Consider the following 22,245-nt stretch of genomic DNA (forward strand, 5'->3'; position numbering starts at 1 on the left):
CGATCTTGGCTCACTACTTGGCTCCGCCTCCCTAGTAGCTGGGACTACAGGCGCGCGCCACCACGCCCGGCTAATTTTTGTATTTTCAGTAGAGACGGGGTTTCACCATATTGGCCAGGCTGGTCTCGAACTCCTGACCTTGTGATCCGCCTGCCTCAGCCTTCCAAGGTGCTGGGATTACAGGTATGAGCCACCGCACCTGGCCCGTTTTAACTTTTTTTTTTAAAAAACTTAAGTTCTGGCTTTCCTCGCCCTTTTAATTTCACATCAATCCAACCTTGTAGAACTAGTTCATCTCACCTTTTAGCTGTAAGTTTTTCTATACATAACCAGGTACTTTATTTTCAGCTTCTAAATAATTTGAACTGTACGTGAGCAAAATTCCTAAAACAGCAAGTGAACAACAGCATTCCAACCTTTTCACTTTTTTTTTTTTTCAGATGGGGTTTTGCTCTTGTCACCCAGACTGGAGTGCGATGAATGGCACGATCTCGGCTCACTGCAACCTCCACCTCCTGGGTTCAAGCCATTCTCCTGCCTCAGCCTCCCGAGTAGCTGGGATTACAGGCACCTGCCACCACGCCCGGCTAATTTTTGTATTTTTAGTAGAAACAGGGGTTTCGCCATGTTGGCCAGGCTGGTCTCAAACTCCTGACCTCAGGTGATCTGCCTGCTTCAGCCTCCCAAAGTGCTGGGATTACAGGAGTGAGCCACCGTGCCAGCCCCTTTTCACTTTTTATTTGCCTTTAAACTGGAAACTGTATACGCATTAACTAACAAATGCATTATCAGTGGTCAGCAAAGCCTTACTTAAGTTCTAGAAATAAGAGAAATAACCTAAGAAACCTTTACAGTCTATTTGAAGAGATAGATTTATATTCATACCCATGGAGATTTGTGCAGCTATTTGAACATAAGTTCAGCCTAAACCTATGTTGCTGAGAAGGAAAAAAAAAAAAAAAAGAGTAGATAACAAGCTGATTCCTATTTCAATGTAATATGGCAGGAAGCATAAATTTCTCTGACAAGTTGAACCTTTCTCTTTGCCTCATCAACAAGTAGGAGGGTAGCTTCCTCACGAATATTCAACTTCAAAGTTTACAGGCTAGGCTGATGCTTTTTAATCATTCAGGTGTGGATTCTTCAGGGAGTTTCTGTTCCATCAGCCAGGCTCCTTCCAGCGGTTTCTCCCTTAATGTTTTGTCTGCCTTTGATCTATGTCAACTATCATCATTAAGATCTCCCCAGGAACTCTCACAGGAAAGAAGAAGAGATGAAAAACATCAAATGCACTTATCGAATGCATTTGTTTCTGAGACCTGCTAGTCACACCAATATACTACACTAGGGCTTTTCTGAACTACTTAAAACAGCAAGGAAAGGGCTATTCGGTTTATGATTCTATAATCATTGAAACATTTTTAACTGATTTTAATTTCAATAGGAAATTGCTAACACTAGTGTTGATTTTAATTAGTTTAAATAGGAATATTAATATAGTTAAAAATTCTTGTCCAGAGTAGTGGATAAGAGTGCAAGCTCTAGAATCAGACAATCCTAGGTTTGAACCTTGATTCTGCTGTTTACTAGTTGTCTAATCTGGAATAAGTTATTCAGTCTCACAGTCTCATTTTCCTTTTCTATAAAACAGAAATAATACCTGTCTCATTGAAATGATGTGAGGATTAAATGAGATAATGTTAAGCATTAAGCACTTCGCATAGTGTTTGGCAGACAGTAAATGTTCAGTAAATGTTTGCTCTTATTAACTATCATTAATCCTAGTAATTAGCCATGTCTGCTTCTCCTATTTCTCTGAATGATTAAAAGTTGGCCAAACTACAGTGCCGCCAATAATTTGGGTATGCAAAAGATAGCACTGGAGGGACTGCAACTCAAATGGCTCTTAAAGGGCAGATCTAATTTATAAGCTGAAACTGAAGTCAGAGTATACTTTAGGGGTTTCATTACTAAAATACTCAATATCATAAAACAATGGAAGAGTGGAGGAACAAGAGGGTTCCCTTAAGGGCAAAGTCCGTGATTTTACATCATTCATCTCTCTACAAAAAGAAACCACATTATTTACCAAAAGAAACACAAATTCTCCAAAGTTTAAGTAGAAAATGACTCTTCTAAAGGAAATCTCCGCGTGGAAAAGCATGTCTTTTCCAATTCCTTTCCCTTGTGTTGTCACTTTTGCCTTAAGATTCCCCCCTTTGCTTCTGTTTACTACTATTGCATATATCACCTCTACCTTTTAAACTTTGGCCCCAGCGTGACCAAAACCCCCTCTCCTTGTTGCCTAATAGAACAGATAAAACAGGTTATTATTTTCAAAAATAAAAATGTAAGGAGAATCAAGTTGCAAACAGCACAAAGTCAAATTTTTGAAGTATCGAATTTCTGATCAAGTCCTAGTAAAGCAGTAAATATCTTCAGTGAACCCATATCCCTTCATCCTTTCAGTTTCTGATGAAGTGGAACAAATTTTCAGCTCCTTTGTCTGGTTTCCCTCCCTCCTAGCTGTTTGGGAGTCTCACAAAAACCTCAGTTTTGCCCCCTTGCTGGCACCCAAAAGTGAGTCCACCACATTGTCCTTTCCAAGAACAGATCACTCACCACAACATGGGGCTAAAATCATCAGTTCCTGAGCAACACTGTGCAATGGAATTTTCTGTGATAATGTCTCTGCACTGCCCAGTATAGTAACTGCTAGACATATGTGGCTATTGAGCACTTAAACTACAGTTAGTGTTGTAACTCAAATGCAGGTTCAGTCTCTCGCTGCTTGCAGAGTCCACTTAACAAGAGTGAGATCTGGTGTAAAGAAAATGATATTTTATTCCAAAGCTACCTTAGGGGAGGAAGTATAGGTTTTCTGCCTTAAGGGTACCACTTCACTTTTGGAGCAGAAAGAGGGTGCTTTTGAAATAGGGCCTGGAATACTGGCATGAATGGCACACAGGGGAGGAAGCAAGTGGTTGAGGGGTCTGCATATTACCTTCAGTGCCTTATCTACTGGACGGTGACTGCTGGTGCCTTTTGTGGGCAGGACTTGGTTGTAAAAGTGGCCAAAACTCTCCAGGTAAGAGAAAGCTTTGTAGCAGGCATACTTTGGGTTGTAGATGGACTGTTGTCTCTCAAGGCAACCTCCCAGTGGGTGAGAGTTCCTCTCTGGAGCTTCTAAGTACATAGTTAGATGAACCTGCCCCATAGGGAGTGTCTGGTAAAGAGGAAGTAAAAGGCTACAATTGCATTTCTAAAGAGCTAAGGAAGAAGTGAGGAGAAGGGGGAAAAGAAGAGAGATTTTTAAAAAATTCATTAAACTATCTCTTAGAAAAATGGGGATACTTGGTTACAATGTGACCAAGGAAATTTTATTTGGCTTTTATTTAAATCTAAGTAGCCACTTGTGGCTAGTGGCTGTCATTGGACAGAGCAACTTATGAGCTATTCCATGCATTTCTAGGTTCAATCAATTGAACTATTGTTCATAGTTCATTTAAATGGCAGTGATACCCATTTGAAACAAAAGAATAATCTATAGCTGCCAGGCCTGAGCTATGAGTTTATCAGCCCCACCTATTTTTGGAATACTTAATGATGACTTACAGTCATAGAAAGAGGGTTTGCAACCTCCCAGGGAGTTCACCTTGCCCGCTGCCTAGACAGAGCCGGTTCATCAAGACTGGGCAATTAGAATGAAAAAAGAGTAATTCATGCAGAGCCAGCTGTGCAGGAGACTGGAATTTTATTATTACTCAAATCAGTCTCCCCAAGCATTTTGGGATCAGAGTTTTTAAGGACAACTTGGTTGGGGGAAGCCAGTGAACCAGGAGTCCTGATGGTCAGGGATGAAATAATAAGGAGTCGAGGCTGTCTTCTTGCACTGAGTTCCTGGATGGGAGCACCACAAGATCAGATGAGCCAGTTCATCGATCTGAATGGTACCAGCGATCCATCAAGTGCAGGGGCCGCAAAATATCTCAAGCACTGATCTTAGGAGCAGTCCAGGGAGGGTCAGAATCTTGTAGTCTCCAGCTGCATGACTCCCAAACCATAATTTCCAATCTTATGGCTAATGTTAGTCCTACAAAGGCAATCTAGTCCCCAGCAACAAGGATGTCTGCCCTGGGAAAGGGCTGTTATCTGTCACAAACCACAAACTATAAGTTTCTCCAAAGTTAGTTCAGCCTATGCCCGGGAATGAACAAGGACAGCCTGGTTAGAAGCGAGATGGAGTCGGTTAAGTTAGATCTCTTTCACTGTCTCAGTCATAATTTTGCAAAGCTGGTTTCAGATTTGTCAAATTAATTTCCATCCACACTTGTTGGAGTCTCATACTTGCTCATGGTGTGCTTTGTCCTGATGATAAGGAGAAAAAAAATAACTTCATTTTCTCCCCAGAGGCCTGCCTAGAATAGGCTCCGAGAGTCCTCTTTACTCTGTATAATTCTAGCAGATCCATCCCAATCCTGAGATATATCAGCACTGGGAATACCTTAAAAACTGTAGTAACTTTGGTTATTAAAGGCATTTTCCATCCATTCAAGTTTCCTACTTCCAAGAAACCTCTACTTTAAAGCTGATTTCACACATGAAAACAAAATACGAACACTTCTCTGCACTGCCTCCTGAGAAATGGTCTAGAGAGCTCTAATACCAGTTCATGTGCAGTTGTCCTTGCCTCAAAAAAATCTCACAACTTACAGGTTTTCAGAAAAGTGGGAGATTTTATTGTCGTGTCTAGGAGTGATACAGTATGGAATTTCCTATTTGCTACAATTTAGAATGCAGCTCCCAAAGCCTTTGACACTTAGCATATTGTTTCATAGGTAATTGTGTATGCTTCTGCCTCTTCACTAGACTTTTCTTCATTTACCCAACAAATATTGAGTGCCTACTCTGCCACACCTTGTTCTAGGTGTTGGGAGCACAGCAGATTACAAGACAGAGAGGGTCCCTCAGGAAATTTAGTCTCTAGTGGAGGGAAACTGATAATAAATGAGTAAAAACAATGCAAGATAATTTCAGATAATGTTATGTGTTATGAAGAAAATAAAATAGGGTAATGTGACAGATGGGGGGGCTCTCTTTAGATCCTGTGGTCAAGAAATGCCTCAGATGAGGGCAAGTTTGAGCTGAGCTCTGAATATAAAGTTATCAGCTCTGCAAAGCCAAGAACAGCCTAGGGTAGCAACAGCTAGAAAGTCTGTGTTCACCACTAGAGCAGGTTGTTTATTTTCTTTTGATAACTGCTTTTTTCTTTCCTTTTTTAAGAGACAGAGTCTGACTCTCACCCAGGCTGGAGTGCAGTGGTGGGATCATAGCTCACTGTAACCTCTAATTCCTAGACTCAAGTGATCCTCCTGCCTCACCCTTCCGAGTAGCTGTTACTATTGGCATGCATTGCCATGCCCAGCTAATTTTTTTTCATTTTTGTAGAGACAGAGTCTTACTATGATGCACAGGCTGGATAACTATTTTTAGTGCTCAACATAATTCTTGGCATTGAATAATAGCAACAATAAAAATAAGTAATATTCGTAGCACAAGTAAGTGTACCACGTGTTTATTTGAATTATCTTGGTTAGTTCTCACAAGATACAAGCCAGAGGAAGAAATTAAGAGATGCTAAATAACTTGGCCAAGGATTTACAATGGATAAGTGGCAAAGCAAATACTGACCTTAACTAGGCTTCTGACTCCAGAATGTATACTTCTAACTAACAAGTGAGTCTCATGGAACACCAGTATCTGCAGTGCTTCCTAATAATGCAGCTTTCTAGCATCAAACCAGACACCTGAATCCGAATCTCAGAGAGTAGGGACTAGAAATCTGAATTTTTTTTTTCTAAGATGGAGTGTTGCTGTGTCCCCCAGGCTGGAGTGCAATGGCATGATCTCAGCTCACTGCAACCTCTTCTTCCTGGGTTCAAGCAATTCTCCTGCCTCAGCCTCCTGAGTAGCTGGGATTCCAGGCATGTGCCACCACACCTGGCTAATTTTTGTATTCTTAGTAGAGATGGGGTTTCACCATGTTGGCAAGGCTGGTCTCGAACTCTTGACCTCGTGATCTGCCCGCCTCGGTCTCCCAAAGTGCTGGGATTACGGGCGTGAGCCACAGCACCCAGCCCAGAAATCTGAGTTTCTGATAAATCCACCAGACGATTCTTATGCATACTGAAGTTTAGAACCACTGTGCTTTGTTGAAAGGTTGAATGAAGCCAAGTTTGTTGGCTCACCCCTGTAATCCCAGCACTTTGAGAGCCCAAGGCAGAAGGATAACTTGAGCCAAGGAGTTTGAGACCAGCCTGGGCAAAACAACAAGACCGCATCTTTACAAAAACTAAAAAAAAAAAAATTAGCTGGGCACCTGTAGTCCTAGTTGCTTAGAAGGCTAAGGCAAGAGGACCCTTGAGCCCAGGAGTTCAAGGCTTCAGTGAGCCATGATCATGGCACTGCATTCCTGTTTGGGCAACAGTGAGAATCGGTCTCAAAAAAAAAAAAAAAAAAAAAAAAGGTTGCATGAAAGAGACAAGTCCTCTGCTAGTTGTACTGCTTTGCACCACATCTGGCAAATTCCTAAGCCCCTAAACTCTATAAATGCTGGTTCTCCTAAACGTTAAGTCTTTATAATGATCAGCTTAACACTGTGTTGCAACAAAGAAGAAATCTCAGAATCATCTGGGTCCTGCAGGAAGGCTAAAGAAAACTGCCTTGATAAACCCCTGTGCACCAGCATTCTCTCACCCATCCTCCACTACTCCCCAGCCTGGTTTGTTTGTTTGTTTGCTTGCTTGTTTGTTTGCTTTTGTTTTTGTTTTTTGAGACGGAGTTTCACTCTATCACCCAGACTGGAGTGCAGTGGCACAATCTTGGCTCACTGCAACCTCTGCCTCCTGGATTCGAGCAATTCTCCTGTCGCAACCTCCCCAGTAGCTAGGATTACAGGTGCCTGCCACCACACCCGGCTAATTTTTTGTATTTTTAGTAGAGATGGGGTTTCACCATGTTGGCCAGGCTGGTCTCGAACTCCTGACTGCTAGTGATCCACCCACCTTGGCCTCCCAAGGTGCAGGGATTACAGGCGTGAGCCACCGCGCCGTACCCCTAGTCTGGTTTTAACTAAGAGGGCGATCTGAAATCTGACAGTTCCAGGGAGGTGAGGCCCTGTTTACCAGTGCGAGCAAATTCTGCAGCCAGCCTCAAGATTTAGCTCCTGTGCTGAGCAAACTGAAGTGTGCTCAGGACCTTGGGCCAAGCCAGCCTTATCTCCCTGTCCCCACACTTACATACCTAAAGCAGACCTAGGCTTATGGGTGAGTCCTTCAACTGTTATCCTCCAAACTGAGGGTGACCTGGAGTTGAGCTGTGTTTTCACTGGAAAATAGGTTGGGGTCACATTCAACTCCAGAGCAGAGATATGCCCATTTTTGCAGATGTCATATAGGTTTAGGTTTCCAGAGAAAATACAGGATGCCTACTTATGTCCTAAATACTGCATGGTCCATACTTACTCTAAAAAATTATTTGCTTTATTTAAATCTGGAATTTACATTTAACTAGGTGTCCTGTATTTTAGTTTCAAAATCTGGCATCCAGGCCCTTTGTAGGAGCATTCAACCAATGGTGTTGTCTCCACAAAGATTTAAGCCTCTTATTAGAAGGAACATTAACAAGGGTCGATTTCAGGAGGACACAGTTATAATAGGAAGCCCAAAGAGTGGGTGTGAGTGCAGGAGTAGTTCTATCACTTTTTAGTTATGAGAGAACGGAGGGCTGTTGGAGCTCCTGCAGGGACTCCCCGAAATGTATGACCAGGATTACCATCCTATTCTGAGACCCTCAGAGACATCTCTGCCGGGACACATGCCAGTAATTGAAAACATAGCAAGGGCCCCACTAGCTCAAACCAAGTTGTAGTGAGAGTCCCACCCGCCGGCCGGCCGCCCGCCGCGAGCCCTGCCCCCTGCGCGGCCACGCCCCCTTTTTCCTCGCGGCCTCCCGGGTCAGCTGGTGCTGGCGTCAGGCGCTGGGCGGGCGCGCCAGGACCTGGCAGGGCTTGTTTACTATGGCCGATGATCTGGAGCAGCAGTGAGTTAATCCTGTCCCTTTCTCTCTTTCTGTCTCTCTCTGGGCCATGATCCTGGGACTGTCTGTGGCTGAGAAACAGTTGTAGACACCTTCCCGCCCTTCCATTTCCAGGTCGGCCTCCGGGGAGGGCGGGGGGTGGGTGCGTTGCTCGCTTTGCATTTGCCCAGAGGCGGCAGCGGCTGAGCCTGGGGAGCCATGGGAGACGCGCTTGCCCGCAGCCCGGGGATCCTGGCTTTCTACCTTAGTCCTCGCGAGTGCCCTTCATTCTCCTCTGGCCTCTGGAGAGATTCCGTGTTAATGTGGGAGATCCCCGAAAGCAAGCTTGTGGGACGCGGGTGCGGAGGTAGCAGCCGGGCGTGTTCGTCTCGACTTGCCCCAGAACGGCGGTCGTGGGGATGGAGGGAGCCTCCTCCCTCCGCCTGGCAAGGAGAAGGTGTGGAGAGACTGGAGAGGTCTCCACCGCGCTGAAATTGGTGTGGAACAACGGGCTGGCAAGTTTCTTTAGCTGTCGCCCACCGAGACACGTAGGCGCATGTGATCCTAGTTGATAATGCTTTTAATAATCATAACAACATTTTTAATGCAGTGGTTTCAGATTTAGAGCTATTGGGATTTGCTACCACTCTCTCAAGGGCATCAGGTTTGGGATACCACCTGTAGGTGGTGTGACTGGCAGTTCGCAATCTGATAGGAGCAAGAAAAAGTTGCTACGAGAAGAATGACTCAGCTCCCAGCCGAGCCTTGGTTTCACCAGAACTGGGCCTTTCCTGGACCCTACTGGGTCCTGCAGAACTAGAAGTCCGGAACACTAATTAACTTTATGACCATAATTAATAGCTTGCTGGGCTTGAAAGAAATGTCCAGGGGAATGTTTTACTTTCTAAGATGACTTTTCCAAGAGGAAATTTGCAATGCTTTAAAGGACTTAGGGAAGCAGAATATTAGAACTGGAGGGCATGCAGGTAGTTCAGCTCCTTTTTACAAATGAAGAAGCTGGTGTCCATAGAAATTAGGAGACTTGCCCAAGATCACAGAGGTCTAGAACAGGATTCTCTCCCAGCACAGAACCCCTTGTGCTTCACCATCAAGTTGACAGAGACCATCCTAGCCAGGTTAAGTTCATGGCTGAATGTCTTTGCTGCTCCTTGCCTCAATTTCCCACCCCAGCCCTTACCTCCCCCATAGTTTTGAGCACATACAGTGTGCCAGGCACCATTTCCAGTGCTTTACTTGTAACATGTTTGGTGAAGAAGGAAAGCAAAGTAATTCTCCCACCAAGGACTATCTGCTGAGCAGTCCGTGATGCTGTTCCTTGGGTAGCGTTTCTCCTGAGCTCTGCTTTGGACAGTAACAGGACAATGTGGGATCCAGGTGTTATGATCTGACTTGTCACAGCCTGTGATTTGGAGAGAAAATTTGTCTCTTAAGGCTGGCAAAATCCTGTGGTCTTGGTCCCCGTGCTTCAAGCCTACAAGGAATTTCAGTAGACTATTAAAAGGATTCTGAGTCTCCCTAGAATTAGATCGATTGATATTGACAACTCTCATCTGGCTAAAACCGTTGATGTATCACTCCCAGTTGCAACCCCAGTTTTTCTTTCAAACTTCAAACATCCACTGAGAGTTGCTACTTGCAAAACACTGGGAATGTACACAACTTGTGATTTAGCTGGGGGGAAGGAAAGTTTATTGGGAGTTTATCTTGTGCTAGGCATTACTCTATGTGCTTTAGATGCATTAACCCATTTAATCTTTATAGCAACCCTATGAGGTAGATATTATTACCTCCCTTTTAAAGATGAGGAAGCTGTGACACAGAAAAGCTAAATAATGTGCCCATAGTCACATTGCTGGTAAATGACAGTGCTAAAATTGGAACTCTGGCCTTCTGAGTTTAGATCACACCTCCCTTGAGAAAACAGATAAGTGTAAAAATGTGACTAAGTTCTGTGAATATTTGTATATGACCTTGAAAAGCTGAGGCTTGAAGGTTTAGGGAGAGAAACCTGGATTTGAGATAAGGGGTTCTAGTTCTGGTTCTTTTTTCTAACTTGTATGACCTCTTTGGGCATCAGTTTGCTCATCTGTAAAATACAGAGGCTAGACTAGATGATTCCTAAGGAAACATCCTAATCTAAAATTCTGTGCTTCAAATGATGTATCAGGATGCCCAGTGTGTGCCAAGGGGATTTGGTAATGGTTCCCCTCATTCCCCCTTAGAGTACCCTACCTTGAGTATGCCAGTGTTCACAGGCCCTTCCTATAGCTGTAGATGTCTGTCCTGTAACTCAGGCAGAGTTCAAGAAAAGAGAAATGTCATATAGGGTTAGCAAGGAATAATACAAACTCATTCATTGAGCATCTCATTTGTACTGGGCAACTTACAAGGGTCCTTACATATATAGATGCTCAAAGACAGGTTATTTAATGGGCCAAAGCCATTCTGCTCATCAATGATAACACCATGATTCAGGTCCAGGAGGTGTGTGTGTGTGTGTGTGTGTGTGTGTGTGTGTATGGTAATTCCAAAGCTGGTGCTTTTAACCTCTACCTTGCAATGACTTAAGGTCACTGGGTGTGAAGGAGAAAGCAGGATGAGTTATCTGTTTTACTGCATGTCATGGGAGGTGAGGACATAGGTGAGCTTTCTACTCATTTTACAATCTAGAAAATAAGACCAGAGGGAACCTGTGTCCTGTCAGTGAACCATAACAGAACTTGAATCCAGGTCTCTCACCTCCTCCTCCCTGCCTACCCCATCTCCATGGGTTGGACTGATTGATTACCTGAGAGATCAGTCGGGCACAACACAGTATTCCGCACTTCTAGGGGCTTGGAAGAGGGCGCACATAAACACCAACCAGTGTCCTGCCAGTAGGGGAGATGGCATGGGAATTTGTCCTACTGTTAAGAAACAGCTAGTACTGGGGACAGCAAAGGATAACTGAAACATTAGTTAAAAGATGCCTCTTCCTTTAATCTCCTTGAACATAAATTATGATAATCAGTAACAAAGAGAAATTAGAAAGCTGTAGTGAGATAATAAATGTTACAGAGCTTTGTAAACTGTAAAGTATTATATACAGGATGTTCTGAATATCTATTGAAACAAGGGGCATGTTGTTAATATCCATTTACCAAAAAGAAACAGTCTATCAGGCAGCTAGGGAACTGCTGGCTGCCATGGTGGGCAGGTCTCCTGAGGCTAGGGAACACCCTGCCTCCTGAGAACCCTTTTGTAACTCTCAGCAAGGCTAAGAGCATCAATGTTTCTTTCCATTGTTGCCAATGAGTGTCTCTGTCTCCTCCTCCCAGGCCTCAAGGCTGGCTGAGTAGCTGGCTGCCCACGTGGCGCCCCACTTCCATGTCTCAGCTGAAGAATGTGGAAGCCAGGATCCTCCAGTGTAAGTAGAATGGACAGCTTGTCCCACCTCCCTCATGGGGCCCAGGAAGGATTCAGGATCTTCCCAGAGCCTGCTACATTGAGCCCACTGATTCCTAATTAACAGTGTGTATGGAGTGGGAGGAAAGGATGTCAGTTGTGTGAGGGAAGAGGTGCATACAGAAGGCACCATATCCAATGATAGTGCTTCCTCAACATCTCCCTAGCCATGTGGATGGTTCCTGTCACTTCCTGCAACTTCACCTCAAAACCTATGCCAGTGCTAGCTAACATACACAAACACATACATTCTCCCGTTCCTCCTTCCTTCTACCCCACTTCTCTCTTCCTCCTTCTCTCCTTCTCTCTTCTCACCACACAAGTACTTCTTAGATTTACCACCTGCAGATCCTCGGACCAACAATCTTGCATTCTCTGATATTACTATTCCCGCGTTCTACCTGGTTTTGCCCCCAACCCCCCCCGCCATCTGGTTACCACAGTAGTTTGTGATTTGCAGACCAGCTGTCATCAGCACTGTTACATTGCAGCAGGGCATCCCACTAGCAGCAGCAACCACTCGCTCAAACAAGCCCCTCAAGCCACTTCTTCCCATATTTCCCATATGATCTTCTCCACCACACCCCTACTGCCCCAGCCATAGCTACCCTTTCTCTTCTGGGCCCAAGTAAGTGCAGACAAACAACAGCCAGAGCTTTCAAGCCTCTGTCCAGGATCCAGGCTGCTTCACCCAGGCAGCTCTGCCCAGGAGACTGCTGTCACACCAGCAGAATAAGCACTGCCCCACCTCCATCTCTCACCTGAGGCTCAGTCCACACCCGTCACCCCCTCCAACTGGCTGGACCACAGTTCTGTCCATCCATCAAGCCCCAAGCACACACAGGTTCAAGAGCAATGGATGCAAGAGCTCTGTGTGGTTGGTGGTGTCACTACCACCCTGGGCCTAAAGGGAGCTGGGCACACTGTTTCAAGGGTTAAGACAGTCCCGCTTACTACATACAGACTAAATGATCTACAAATGTGATTGGAATTGAATTCTTTAAAGTGTGTAGTGTTAAAGAAAAAGTGATTTTGACAGATTAAATCAATAAAGATCATTCAAGACTATTGCAATAGAGGAGAGAGATCAGGCACAACTCTTGAATACAGTAAGGACTAGTGGGGATTTATAACCAAGCAGCAGGGTGAGGGGGGTCAGTCGATAGAAAATTACTGAGGAAATACCAAAGATAAGGAGAGTTCTTTTCAAACCAGTTTAACAGAATCATTGCTGAAGGGAAGGTCAAAGGTGAGGGATGAGGAACTTGATCAGATATGAAGGAATTCTTGTTAACTGATGTAGTATGACTTACTAATCCTGACTTAGCAGGATTCTTGCTAAGACTGAGCTAGACATTTGGAAGACAGGGCAGGGCCAGGGTCAAAGCCTAGTCAAGAAGAGGGCTCAGAAAGGCTTGCCTAAAGTTTGGTTCAGGAGAGAGTCGTTTTCAGTGGTCAGAGGGTTGTGAAAGGAAGGAGCTGAGGGAAACTGGGGAGGGTTGGGGAAGGGAGAGATGTGAAGAGTGGTAGTCCAGGCAAAATGATGATACTGTCAGGAAACAGACTTGTTGACTTGCCATGGGATTCTTTCCTCCCCAGGTCTCCAGAATAAGTTCCTGGCCAGATATGTGTCCCTCCCAAACCAGAATAAGATCTGGACGGTGACTGTGAGCCCCGAGCAAAAGGACCGCACCCCCCTGGTGATGGTGCACGGTTTTGGGGGCGGCGTGGGCCTCTGGATCCTCAACATGGACTCACTAAGTGCCCGCCGCACACTGCACACCTTCGATCTGCTCGGCTTTGGGCGAAGCTCAAGGCCAGCATTCCCGAGGGACCCGGAGGGGGCTGAGGATGAGTTTGTGACATCGATAGAGACATGGCGGGAGACCATGGGGATCCCCAGCATGATCCTCCTGGGGCACAGTTTGGGAGGATTCCTGGCCACTTCTTACTCAATCAAGTACCCTGATAGGTAATAAGGAGATGCCTCCATCCCTCGTGACCTAATTCCTGACCTTAATGGGAACTTTCCAGTATTCATTTCCAAAGTTCTCTCATTCCCAGGCGATTTAAGGGGCTATGGCACCTACCAAAGAACATAATGTGTCTTCTCCTCTTTCTGCCTTTAACATAGAGTTAAACACCTCATCCTGGTGGACCCATGGGGCTTTCCCCTCCGACCAACTAACCCCAGTGAGATCCGTGCACCCCCAACCTGGGTCAAAGCCGTGGCATCTGTCCTAGGACGTTCCAATCCATTGGCTGTTCTTCGAGTAGCTGGGCCCTGGGGTGAGTAGCCTGTAGTATCTCCTTAAAGGAAGGCTGTAACGTTCTAGAAGCCCTACTGTGTCTTTCCCGCTTATTCCTAAAAAGTGGGAATGGGCCTAGTCTTGTTATTTAAAGCTGTTAATCTGAACCAGATCACTTTGTTCAAGGTTTGAGAAGTTTTTTGTTTTTTGTTCTTTGTATTTTTCCCTTCATCGGCATGGGAAAAGCCTTTCCTATGCCAGGAACAGGTGGAACAGAATAGCTACCAGAGTTTCACTGTGTCTCCCAGGCTGATGTGCAGTGGTGTGATCTCAGCTCACTGCAACCTCTGCCTCCCGGGTTCAAGCCATTCCCCTGCCTGAGCCTCCTGAGTAGCTGGGACTGCAGGTGTACCCCATCACACCTGGCTACTTTTTGTATTTTTAGTAGAGATGGGGTTTCACCATGTTGGCCAGGCTGATCTTGAATTCCTGGCCTCTAGTGATCCATCCTCGTCAGCCTCCCAAAGTGCTAGGATTATGGGCGTGAGCCACCACAGCCAATGTGTATGAAATTTTATGAAAACCTGCTGGTGATTCATGCTCAGTAACCACTGAATCCTATCCCTTTGGTTCACCCAACACCTGCAGCAGGGAGAGGTCAGAACCAAAACCTCCAACATAACCCACAGTGGCAGGCAAGCCCCTCTGAACCATGCACTTGTCCAGGCAAGCACCACATCTTCACCTGCTCTGTGTCACCTAGCACTTAATAACTGTCAGCAAATTCTGTGGGTAAAAGGGAGAAAGGGAGGTGGAGGACCATGGGGAGCCAGCCATAATGATGAGTATCTCCAGCCTTCTGACCTCACACTGCCAGCACCCTTCTCTGCTGGGGAGCTTTTTACTCTGATGACGTGAAAAGCAGATTCTGTTATGGAAAAGATTGATGACGCCTATCTTGTACTGATGGTTGTGATTACATAGTAATATTCAATAGCCAATTATTATGAGTTAATTGCTGATGGCTAAGTAAGAGTTATCTCTCTAGGTCCTTCAATAAAAACAGAATGATTCCAGACAAAGAAAAAAAGCATTCGAGTAGAATATAGGAGTTTAGGAGTTCTGAGAGAGAGGGAGGACACCAAGACGCAGGTGCCAAAGGAGAGAAAATGGGCAGAGGTTCCCAGCACTGTGGTCTCCAACAGACTCTATAGTCCTTTGCCAAAAAGAAGGCCTACTTGAGCTACTCTCCCTTCTTCTCACCTCTGGCCAGGCTCGTGCAGGAGCATCAGAGCTATCATGGTTGTGGAAGTTGGCCTGCAGCCATGAAGGACTATGCAGCAGGGAGGGCCAGGCCCATGCAGATCCTCATGACACCCCCCACCCAGCCCCTTCTTACCCCCCTCTTGCTTCTCATAAACAGAGAGAAGACCAGAGAGAAAGAGAGAGATCAGAGATCAGAAGTTGATCAGTAGACCCAATTTTTACAGTCTGTTGTTGGATGTGTGTATACCATAATGAGGTGAAAGGAACAGATTGTTGTAAAACAGTGCCCTGAGTCTGAGACACGATTGTGTTTAGTTCACCTCTCCACATATTCTACTACAGGCCTGAAAATGAGAGCGCTCTTGGGAGGTGGTCTAGTTCCATCTGCTACCATCAGAAGATTAAAAGGCCATAAGGGTGTCTGGGAGAAAGAGAACACAGCTCAGGCTCTAAAAGAAGAGCATCTCAGCCATGGATTCTGATGGGGAGGGCTTGTGATTCTTACAGGGATAGATCTTGGGACTTCATTGAGCTGAAAATAACCTGGCTCCTCAGTGATGTTAGACTGTCTCTAAATTATTTGGTAATGAGCTGACTTTGTCATTTGAAGTCACCTGGAGCTTGCCAGTAGATTCCTGCACTCTTTCTGCTGCTGTAATGTTAAATGAATAAAGCAAACAAACCCTTAGGAGAAATAAGATTTAGTTAGAGTTGTTAAAACATACACAGGCAGGAGTCTTCCCTGCCCCACCTCCCAAACTGGCCACTCTGTGTTTTTCTATCCCCTCCCAGGGCCTGGCCTGGTGCAGCGATTCCGGCCGGACTTCAAACGCAAGTTTGCAGACTTCTTTGAAGATGATACCATATCAGAGTATATCTACCACTGCAATGCGCAGAATCCCAGGTGAGGGCAGCTCCCCAGGCTGGCTTAGGGCAGACAGTTGTTAGGAGAAAAAACTCTTAGCTGCTGGAGTTCTGGGCTTTATTTCTTCTTCAACAAAGCTCTGACTCAGTTAGGGAAACATAGGCACTAGCAAGCCTCATCATTTCCAGAGAGTTCCCCAGGGATAGACCCAAAGGAACATAGAAGATAATAGATTCATTAAACATGCTGCCCATCTCTAGAGGAAGGCCCTCCCTGTTCCCTGCAGGTATGCAATTGGCCTGAAAAGCAAGAGTCTGGAAAATACTAATGTTTTAAAAGATGTTTTTAATAGAAAAGGTGATACAAACATGTTTTTTTTTTTTCTTTTTTAGGTCAAAAATAATTAGCAAAAACATGATATTTTCCAAAAGGAAAAGAAGTCTTCTCCTGTCCCAGGCATACAGTCCCTAAATTTCCTTATTATTTCCAGTCTAAGATAGCACGTGTGCCATTTCTTCAGAGGGCCTCCATGTACAGATTCCTTTGTACACACGTGTGACTGTATCTGTTGAACACATTACTACAAACAGAATTTCTCAATGAAAGAGCATGCGTTTTAAAATTTAATTATGTGCCCTTGAAATGCCTTATCATTGGGACAGAAATTTCTTTGCATCTTTGGGAGATTAGGGGATGTCCCGAGAACTCTGAAAAGTTCCTATCTGGTGCTGCTTATTGACACCGCAGGCCCCACAAGCCTACCTCCCTGCAGTTTGGGCAGCGTGGATGGCAGGGCAGTCAGGGAGGCGATCCTCTTACGTGGAAGTGCCCTGTGACTGGCTGATACCACGAGGCCATGTTGGTGACACCCCGAGCTGCTGGGAGGCATCTCAGCAAAGGCAGGCTTACTGCCCTACCCCTTTCTAAGGCTGTCCAAGTCACTCGTTGTGAGCCCAAAGCCGTGAAAAAGGCAGAGATTTGCATTCCAGTAATACTGTCTGAACGTCAACCTCAAATCCAGACAGCTGTTGGGCAGTGTGTGAGCTGTCTGTCCAGCATTCCACATGAGTTCAGCTAACTGAAGAACCCTGATCAAACAGTAGTATAGAAACTCCCAGCTCAGCAGTCACATCAGGTTCCCCTGTCTTCCTGCCCTTGGCCCTTCTCTTAGCCCCCATGGGCTCAGTGCCCGTCTCATACCCACCTGAGGCCCCACAGGCCCAGCCCTAGCCCTTTCCCCAGAACTTTCCCCATCCCAGACCTAGTTCTGTACAATGTCCTCCCAACCTAAGCCACAGAGTATATAAGTCTGCAATTCATTTGTGTCCCAGAGGAAGCAAAGGTGACATCAGTGACAACCAGTTCCCTCACCCACAAACACCATCACTCAATTTTGTAACTCCCTGAGTTTTTTGACTTTGTAACCCTGACAAGCTCATGGTAACGCTTATCATTTCCTTGGAAAACGTGAAATTTGACCAACGTGTTGAAGGATATCTTCTTCACCTCACCTAAACTTAGGGGCTTTGTATATATTTTTATTTTCCTAATGATGTCCTAGTGAAGTAGGTATAATACTCTACATTTGTAGATGAGGAAATTAAAGTATATTCTGGTTGCATGACTTGGTAAGGAAACACAGCCGAGGATTTGAATTCATTTGACTCCAAATTCCATGCTTTTTCTGCTATGTTACAATATCTTAAGGAAAAAATATCTATTTCTGGTGGCCTGGGCAGAACTCAGGTTCCTGTTCATCTGTACATGTAAAAGAGGATGGAGATCTAACGGTACTAAACAGGCCAAGCCTAGGAGGCAGCAGTGTCCCCAACCTGCCCTATCTCTAGCAGAAGCTGTCGACCAGCCCAGAAAGCTGGCTCTGTCCCAGCCTTGTGGACACCTCATGATACGGCCTCAATTCATTCTACCTGAGCAAATGACCAGGGGATGAAATAGATTACGTTGGCATTTATTGCTTCTTGCTTAACAGAAACTGCTGCTCCCCCAGTCCTTGGAAGACTGATTTTTAATTCCAGAGTCTTCTCAGGAAGCCCTTTTTACTACTATAGTACTCACTTTTAAGCGTTCACCTCAGATGAACTTCTGACCATCTCTCTAGACCCCCAACAGGCTAAATCCCCAGGCTGTGTTTTCATAGCACCCAACCACCTTTTCACCCTTCTGGGGAAATTTTAAGTTGTATTTGTTTGTTTGTTTGTTTGTTTGTTTGTTTTTGAGATGGAGTTTTGCTCATTGCCCAGGCTGGAGTGCAATGGCATGATCTCAGCTCACTGCAACCTCTGCCTCCCAGGTTCAAGCAATTCTCCTGCCTCAGTCTCCCAAGAAGCTGGGATTGCTGGCATGCACCGCCACGCCCAGCTAATTTTGTATTTTTGGTAGAGATGGGGTTTCACCATGTTGGCCAGGCTTGTCTCGAACTCCCGACCTCAGGTGATCCGCCCACCTTGGCCTCCCAAAGTGCTGGGATTTTAGGCCTGAACCTCCATATCTGGCTGTTTTTTTGTTTCTTTGAGATGGAGTCTCACTGTGTCGCCCAGGCCAGAGTGCAGTGGCATGATCTTGGCTCACTGCAACCTCTGTCTCCCAGGCTCAAGCAATTCTCCTGCCTCAGCCTCCCGAGTAGCTAGGATTACAGGAGCGCAACACCACGCCCCACTAATTTTTGTATTTTCAGTAGAGACAGGGTCTCACCATGTTGGCCAGGCTGGTCTTAAACTCCTGACCTCAAATGATCCGCCCGCCTCGGCCTCCCAAAGTGCTGGGATTATAGGTGTGAGCCACCGCGCCCAGCCCAAGAAATTTTAAATTAAATAACAATTAATCATATGATTATTTACTTAATGCCTACCTCCCTAACACAGGAGCTAAAGTGTGTGAGCTCCAGGAGGGGCAACACCCTACCTTTCTTGTTCATGTGTCCCCTTTCCCCGCCCAGGGCATGACCGACAATATTTGTTGAGTCAATAATAACCCATTTCATTCTCAGATTCTTGGACAGTTCGTACTGTCATGGGGTTGTTCACAAGTGTTCCTCTGAACTCTTCTGTGATAGGAGGCCTCTGGAATTTTGGTCATCTGCTAATCTTGCCAATATTTAATGAGCCCAGTGTGGGGCTTTGACAGGAATACAAAGATGACTAAGATTCTGTCTCAGTCTCTGAAGAGACCAACAAGTTGACATATTCCGCTGTGAAGTTTATTGCTGTTTTGCTTCTGACAGTGGTGAGACGGCATTCAAAGCCATGATGGAGTCCTTTGGCTGGGCCCGGCGCCCTATGCTGGAGCGAATTCACTTGATTCGAAAAGATGTGCCCATCACCATGATCTATGGGTCCAACACCTGGATAGATACCAGTACGGGAAAAAAGGTGAAGATGCAGCGGCCAGATTCCTATGTCCGAGACATGGTATGTTGCACCACCCAAGGAGTGGAAATGATAACTAAGAGTCAATCAGCTATCAGCCTTGGGGTAGAGAAGGGTGATCAAGAAGAAAGAGGAATGGACAGACTGAGATAGGGCAGTAGATTTGACAAGTTTGGAAGCTCTCTTTGTAATATCTTTTTTTTTTTTTTTTTTTTTTTTTTTGAGATGGAGTCTTGCTTTTGTTGCCCAGGCTGGAGTACAATGGTGCAATCTCAGCTTACCGCAACCTCCACCTCCCGGGTTGAAGCAATTCTCCTGCCTCAGCCTCCTGAGTAGCTGGGATTATAGGCATGCACCACCACACCCAGATAATTTTGTATTTTTAGTAGAGACGAGGTTTCTCCATGTTGGTCAGGCTGGTCTCGAACTCCCGACCTCAGGTGATCTGCCCACCTTGGCCTCCCAAAGTGCTGGGATTGTAATATCTTAATTAGGGGCTTCCTACTTTTAGCCAGTTCAGCTAAAAGGCTGGTTATTGTCTAGTAGCCAGGTACCTGCTGCTACTTCAGCCCCCATGAAGTTCGTACCCCAAAACCAGAGCCATGGGCAGTAGAGTGAATAGTAGAGGCTGCCATGAAGCCTCCCCACCACACCTCCTCCCCTTTTTTTTAGCCCTCTCCACCATGTGCCAATGAGTGTGCTTAATGAGGCTGGGTGCCAACCATGGGCCCAGGTTTACTGGACCTTTGGATTAAATGAGCAGATCAGTGGTGGGGCTAACATGGAAGGAAAGACCTAGTGAATGTTCATCAGATAGGTAGAATGGGATATTGGGATTCATTGGCTGTCAAAGGAAAATACCAAGATCCAAGCGAGAAAAGTGGAGCATTATTTCTGATAAGAGCTGGTGGGTGGCAGGCAAGCAAGTCTAAGGGGAAAATAAATAGTGTGAAGGCTTCCCAGCACCAGGAAATAAAGGGCCATCCCACCCCTGCGGGTCCTCTCTCCACAGGAGATTGAGGGTGCGTCTCACCACGTCTATGCTGACCAGCCACACATCTTCAATGCTGTGGTGGAGGAGATCTGCGACTCAGTTGATTGAGCCACTCTCTGAAGAGGAAGAGGAGAAAGCCAGAGAGTCACTCTTGCCTCCCTGTCTGCTTACTCACCCACTCTGTCCTTTCCTCACCAACTAACATGTGCCAGCCAGGCAGAGTCTTGGGCTGTTCCCAGAACAGGACCACAGTGAAAAGAACACTCTTGATCCCACACTGAAGGCTGAAGGCAGAAGCCACAAGAAGCCTTGAGTGCCACCCCCCGGGGAAGAACATAAAGGGTTGCACAATGTCACCCATCCACTCCTTGCCAAGTGTTACCCAGATGGTGGAGGATGTGAAGGGATCGCACCGAGCCACATTAGCTCTCTCTGCGGCCTTTCTTCCTCTGGGCAAAGAAAGGCTTCCAGTGGCCTTTCCTAGCTCTGCAGTGTTTGTGGGGATAGGTTCCATGCAAGAACACTTTCCTCCTCCATCCCCCACTTCACCTCATCCCATACCAGTTCCATCCAGGGTCTGGTTAACTGCCAAGAGCAAGTCCTGGAGTTCCCTTCACCTGCAGAGTCCTTTTCATGACCTAGAAGGTCTTATTCAAAGCCCTCATTGACAGAGGAGGAAACAGGCCAAGGCAGGACATGGCTGGACCATGGTGATACAGCTCTGTGTGATTCAAGTTCTGGCTAGGGCCCAGGTCTACCGACACCCTGTGCTTGTTGCACACTTGATTTGCTAAGGCTCGAGACAGGCACCATTGCCAAGGGGCTGGTCCTGGTCACTGGCTGAGGATAAGCCTGTCCCTGCCCCACATTCTAGCCCCACTATGTGGGGGTGCTGTTGTCCTGCCTGTGTCTCATCCCTGGCTGCCTAAGCTAGGGACACTCAAGTGCTTCCTTCCTTGCCCCATCTGCCTCCCAACTGGAGGCCTCTGAGCCTCCCCTGTGCCTTGGGCCCTGAAGCCCCACATGTAGTATAGAGCAAAGGTGGCTCCTGGTGAAGAAAGGGTGGAAAGGCCCTTCAGTCCCAGGGCCATGTCTGGGTTCTCCATGCCCATCAATCTCTGCAGTTTCTCTACCTGCCCCCAGAGCTGAGGCCATCTGCAAGCCCCTGCCCATGGCCCAACGGGGAGCCTCCAGACACCAGTTCCCTGTCCTTATCAGCCACTGGGTGGTTCCCACTGCATGACCCTCTATCCCTCCCATCTGTCCCCGTGGTTTCCAGCTCAATCCACCCCCGACCCACCTGTCAGCCCTCTCCCAGGGAGCTGTTCCAGGGGTTCTGGGCAGTAGGCTGGGCCTGGCCTCAGAAGCTGGCAGCTCCCGCCTGCTCCTTCACTTTTGTAAAACCAACCCTGTCACCAGAATGGCATTAACTCCTGGTGCTTTGTACTACTGGTCCAGCTGCCCTGGGCTCCTTTTCTATATTAATAAACAAATGAGTAAAAACTGCCAGTGGCGATGATGTTTAAAATGGCTCTGACAAGAGCACTGGTGGTGCTGAATTCGCAACAGCCTGTGTGATGCCTGAGAGAAGGGAGTCCTGAGGGTTGCCTGCCTACCCATGACTCCTCCTTTTAGTGTGGCATTTGCCCGCTAGACCCAGCCAGAGTCCAGGTCAGCACAGGCCCTCTCAGCCAACCACTCATGACAAATGAGGAGTCGAGATCCAGAGTGTGGATGGGCCAAGCCCCAGTTCACAGGAGAGAGGCGGAGCTTAGTACTTCCTGCTGCCCATTAAGCATCCTTTCTTCCTAAGTTCAAGGGAGCCCAGCCTGTACTGCTCCCTACATCCTGTTCTAACTTGTACTCATCCTCTGGATCTCAGCTCAAATATTCCTTATGCAGAGACACCTTCCCCTGATTCCCTAGACTAGACTCGGACCCCTC

The 22,245-nt window shown here is 46.3% G+C and overlaps 1 protein-coding gene across 2 annotated transcripts; it reads left to right on the forward strand.

Annotated features, from left to right (window-relative positions):
• The first annotated feature begins 8,013 nt into the window (after window positions 1-8,013).
• On the forward strand, window positions 8,014-21,804 carry ABHD4 (abhydrolase domain containing 4). Of its 2 annotated transcripts, XM_025391781.1 has the most exons (7): window positions 8,014-8,100; window positions 11,415-11,503; window positions 13,141-13,513; window positions 13,676-13,830; window positions 15,849-15,960; window positions 19,163-19,349; window positions 20,320-21,804. In XM_025391781.1, exons 1-7 carry the CDS (start codon window positions 8,078-8,080, stop codon window positions 20,407-20,409), a joined length of 1,029 nt encoding a protein of 342 aa, XP_025247566.1. In that variant the 5' UTR covers window positions 8,014-8,077; the 3' UTR covers window positions 20,410-21,804. The 2 variants fall into 2 exon arrangements, with proteins under 2 accessions (XP_025247566.1, XP_025247564.1); XM_025391779.1 differs by lacking the exon at window positions 20,320-21,804 and having other exon boundaries at window positions 19,163-19,855.
• Window positions 21,805-22,245: the final 441 nt, after the last annotated feature.

Source organism: Theropithecus gelada, chromosome 7b, assembly GCF_003255815.1.
Source record: "Theropithecus gelada isolate Dixy chromosome 7b, Tgel_1.0, whole genome shotgun sequence".
Classification (NCBI taxonomy): Eukaryota; Metazoa; Chordata; class Mammalia; order Primates; family Cercopithecidae; genus Theropithecus; species Theropithecus gelada.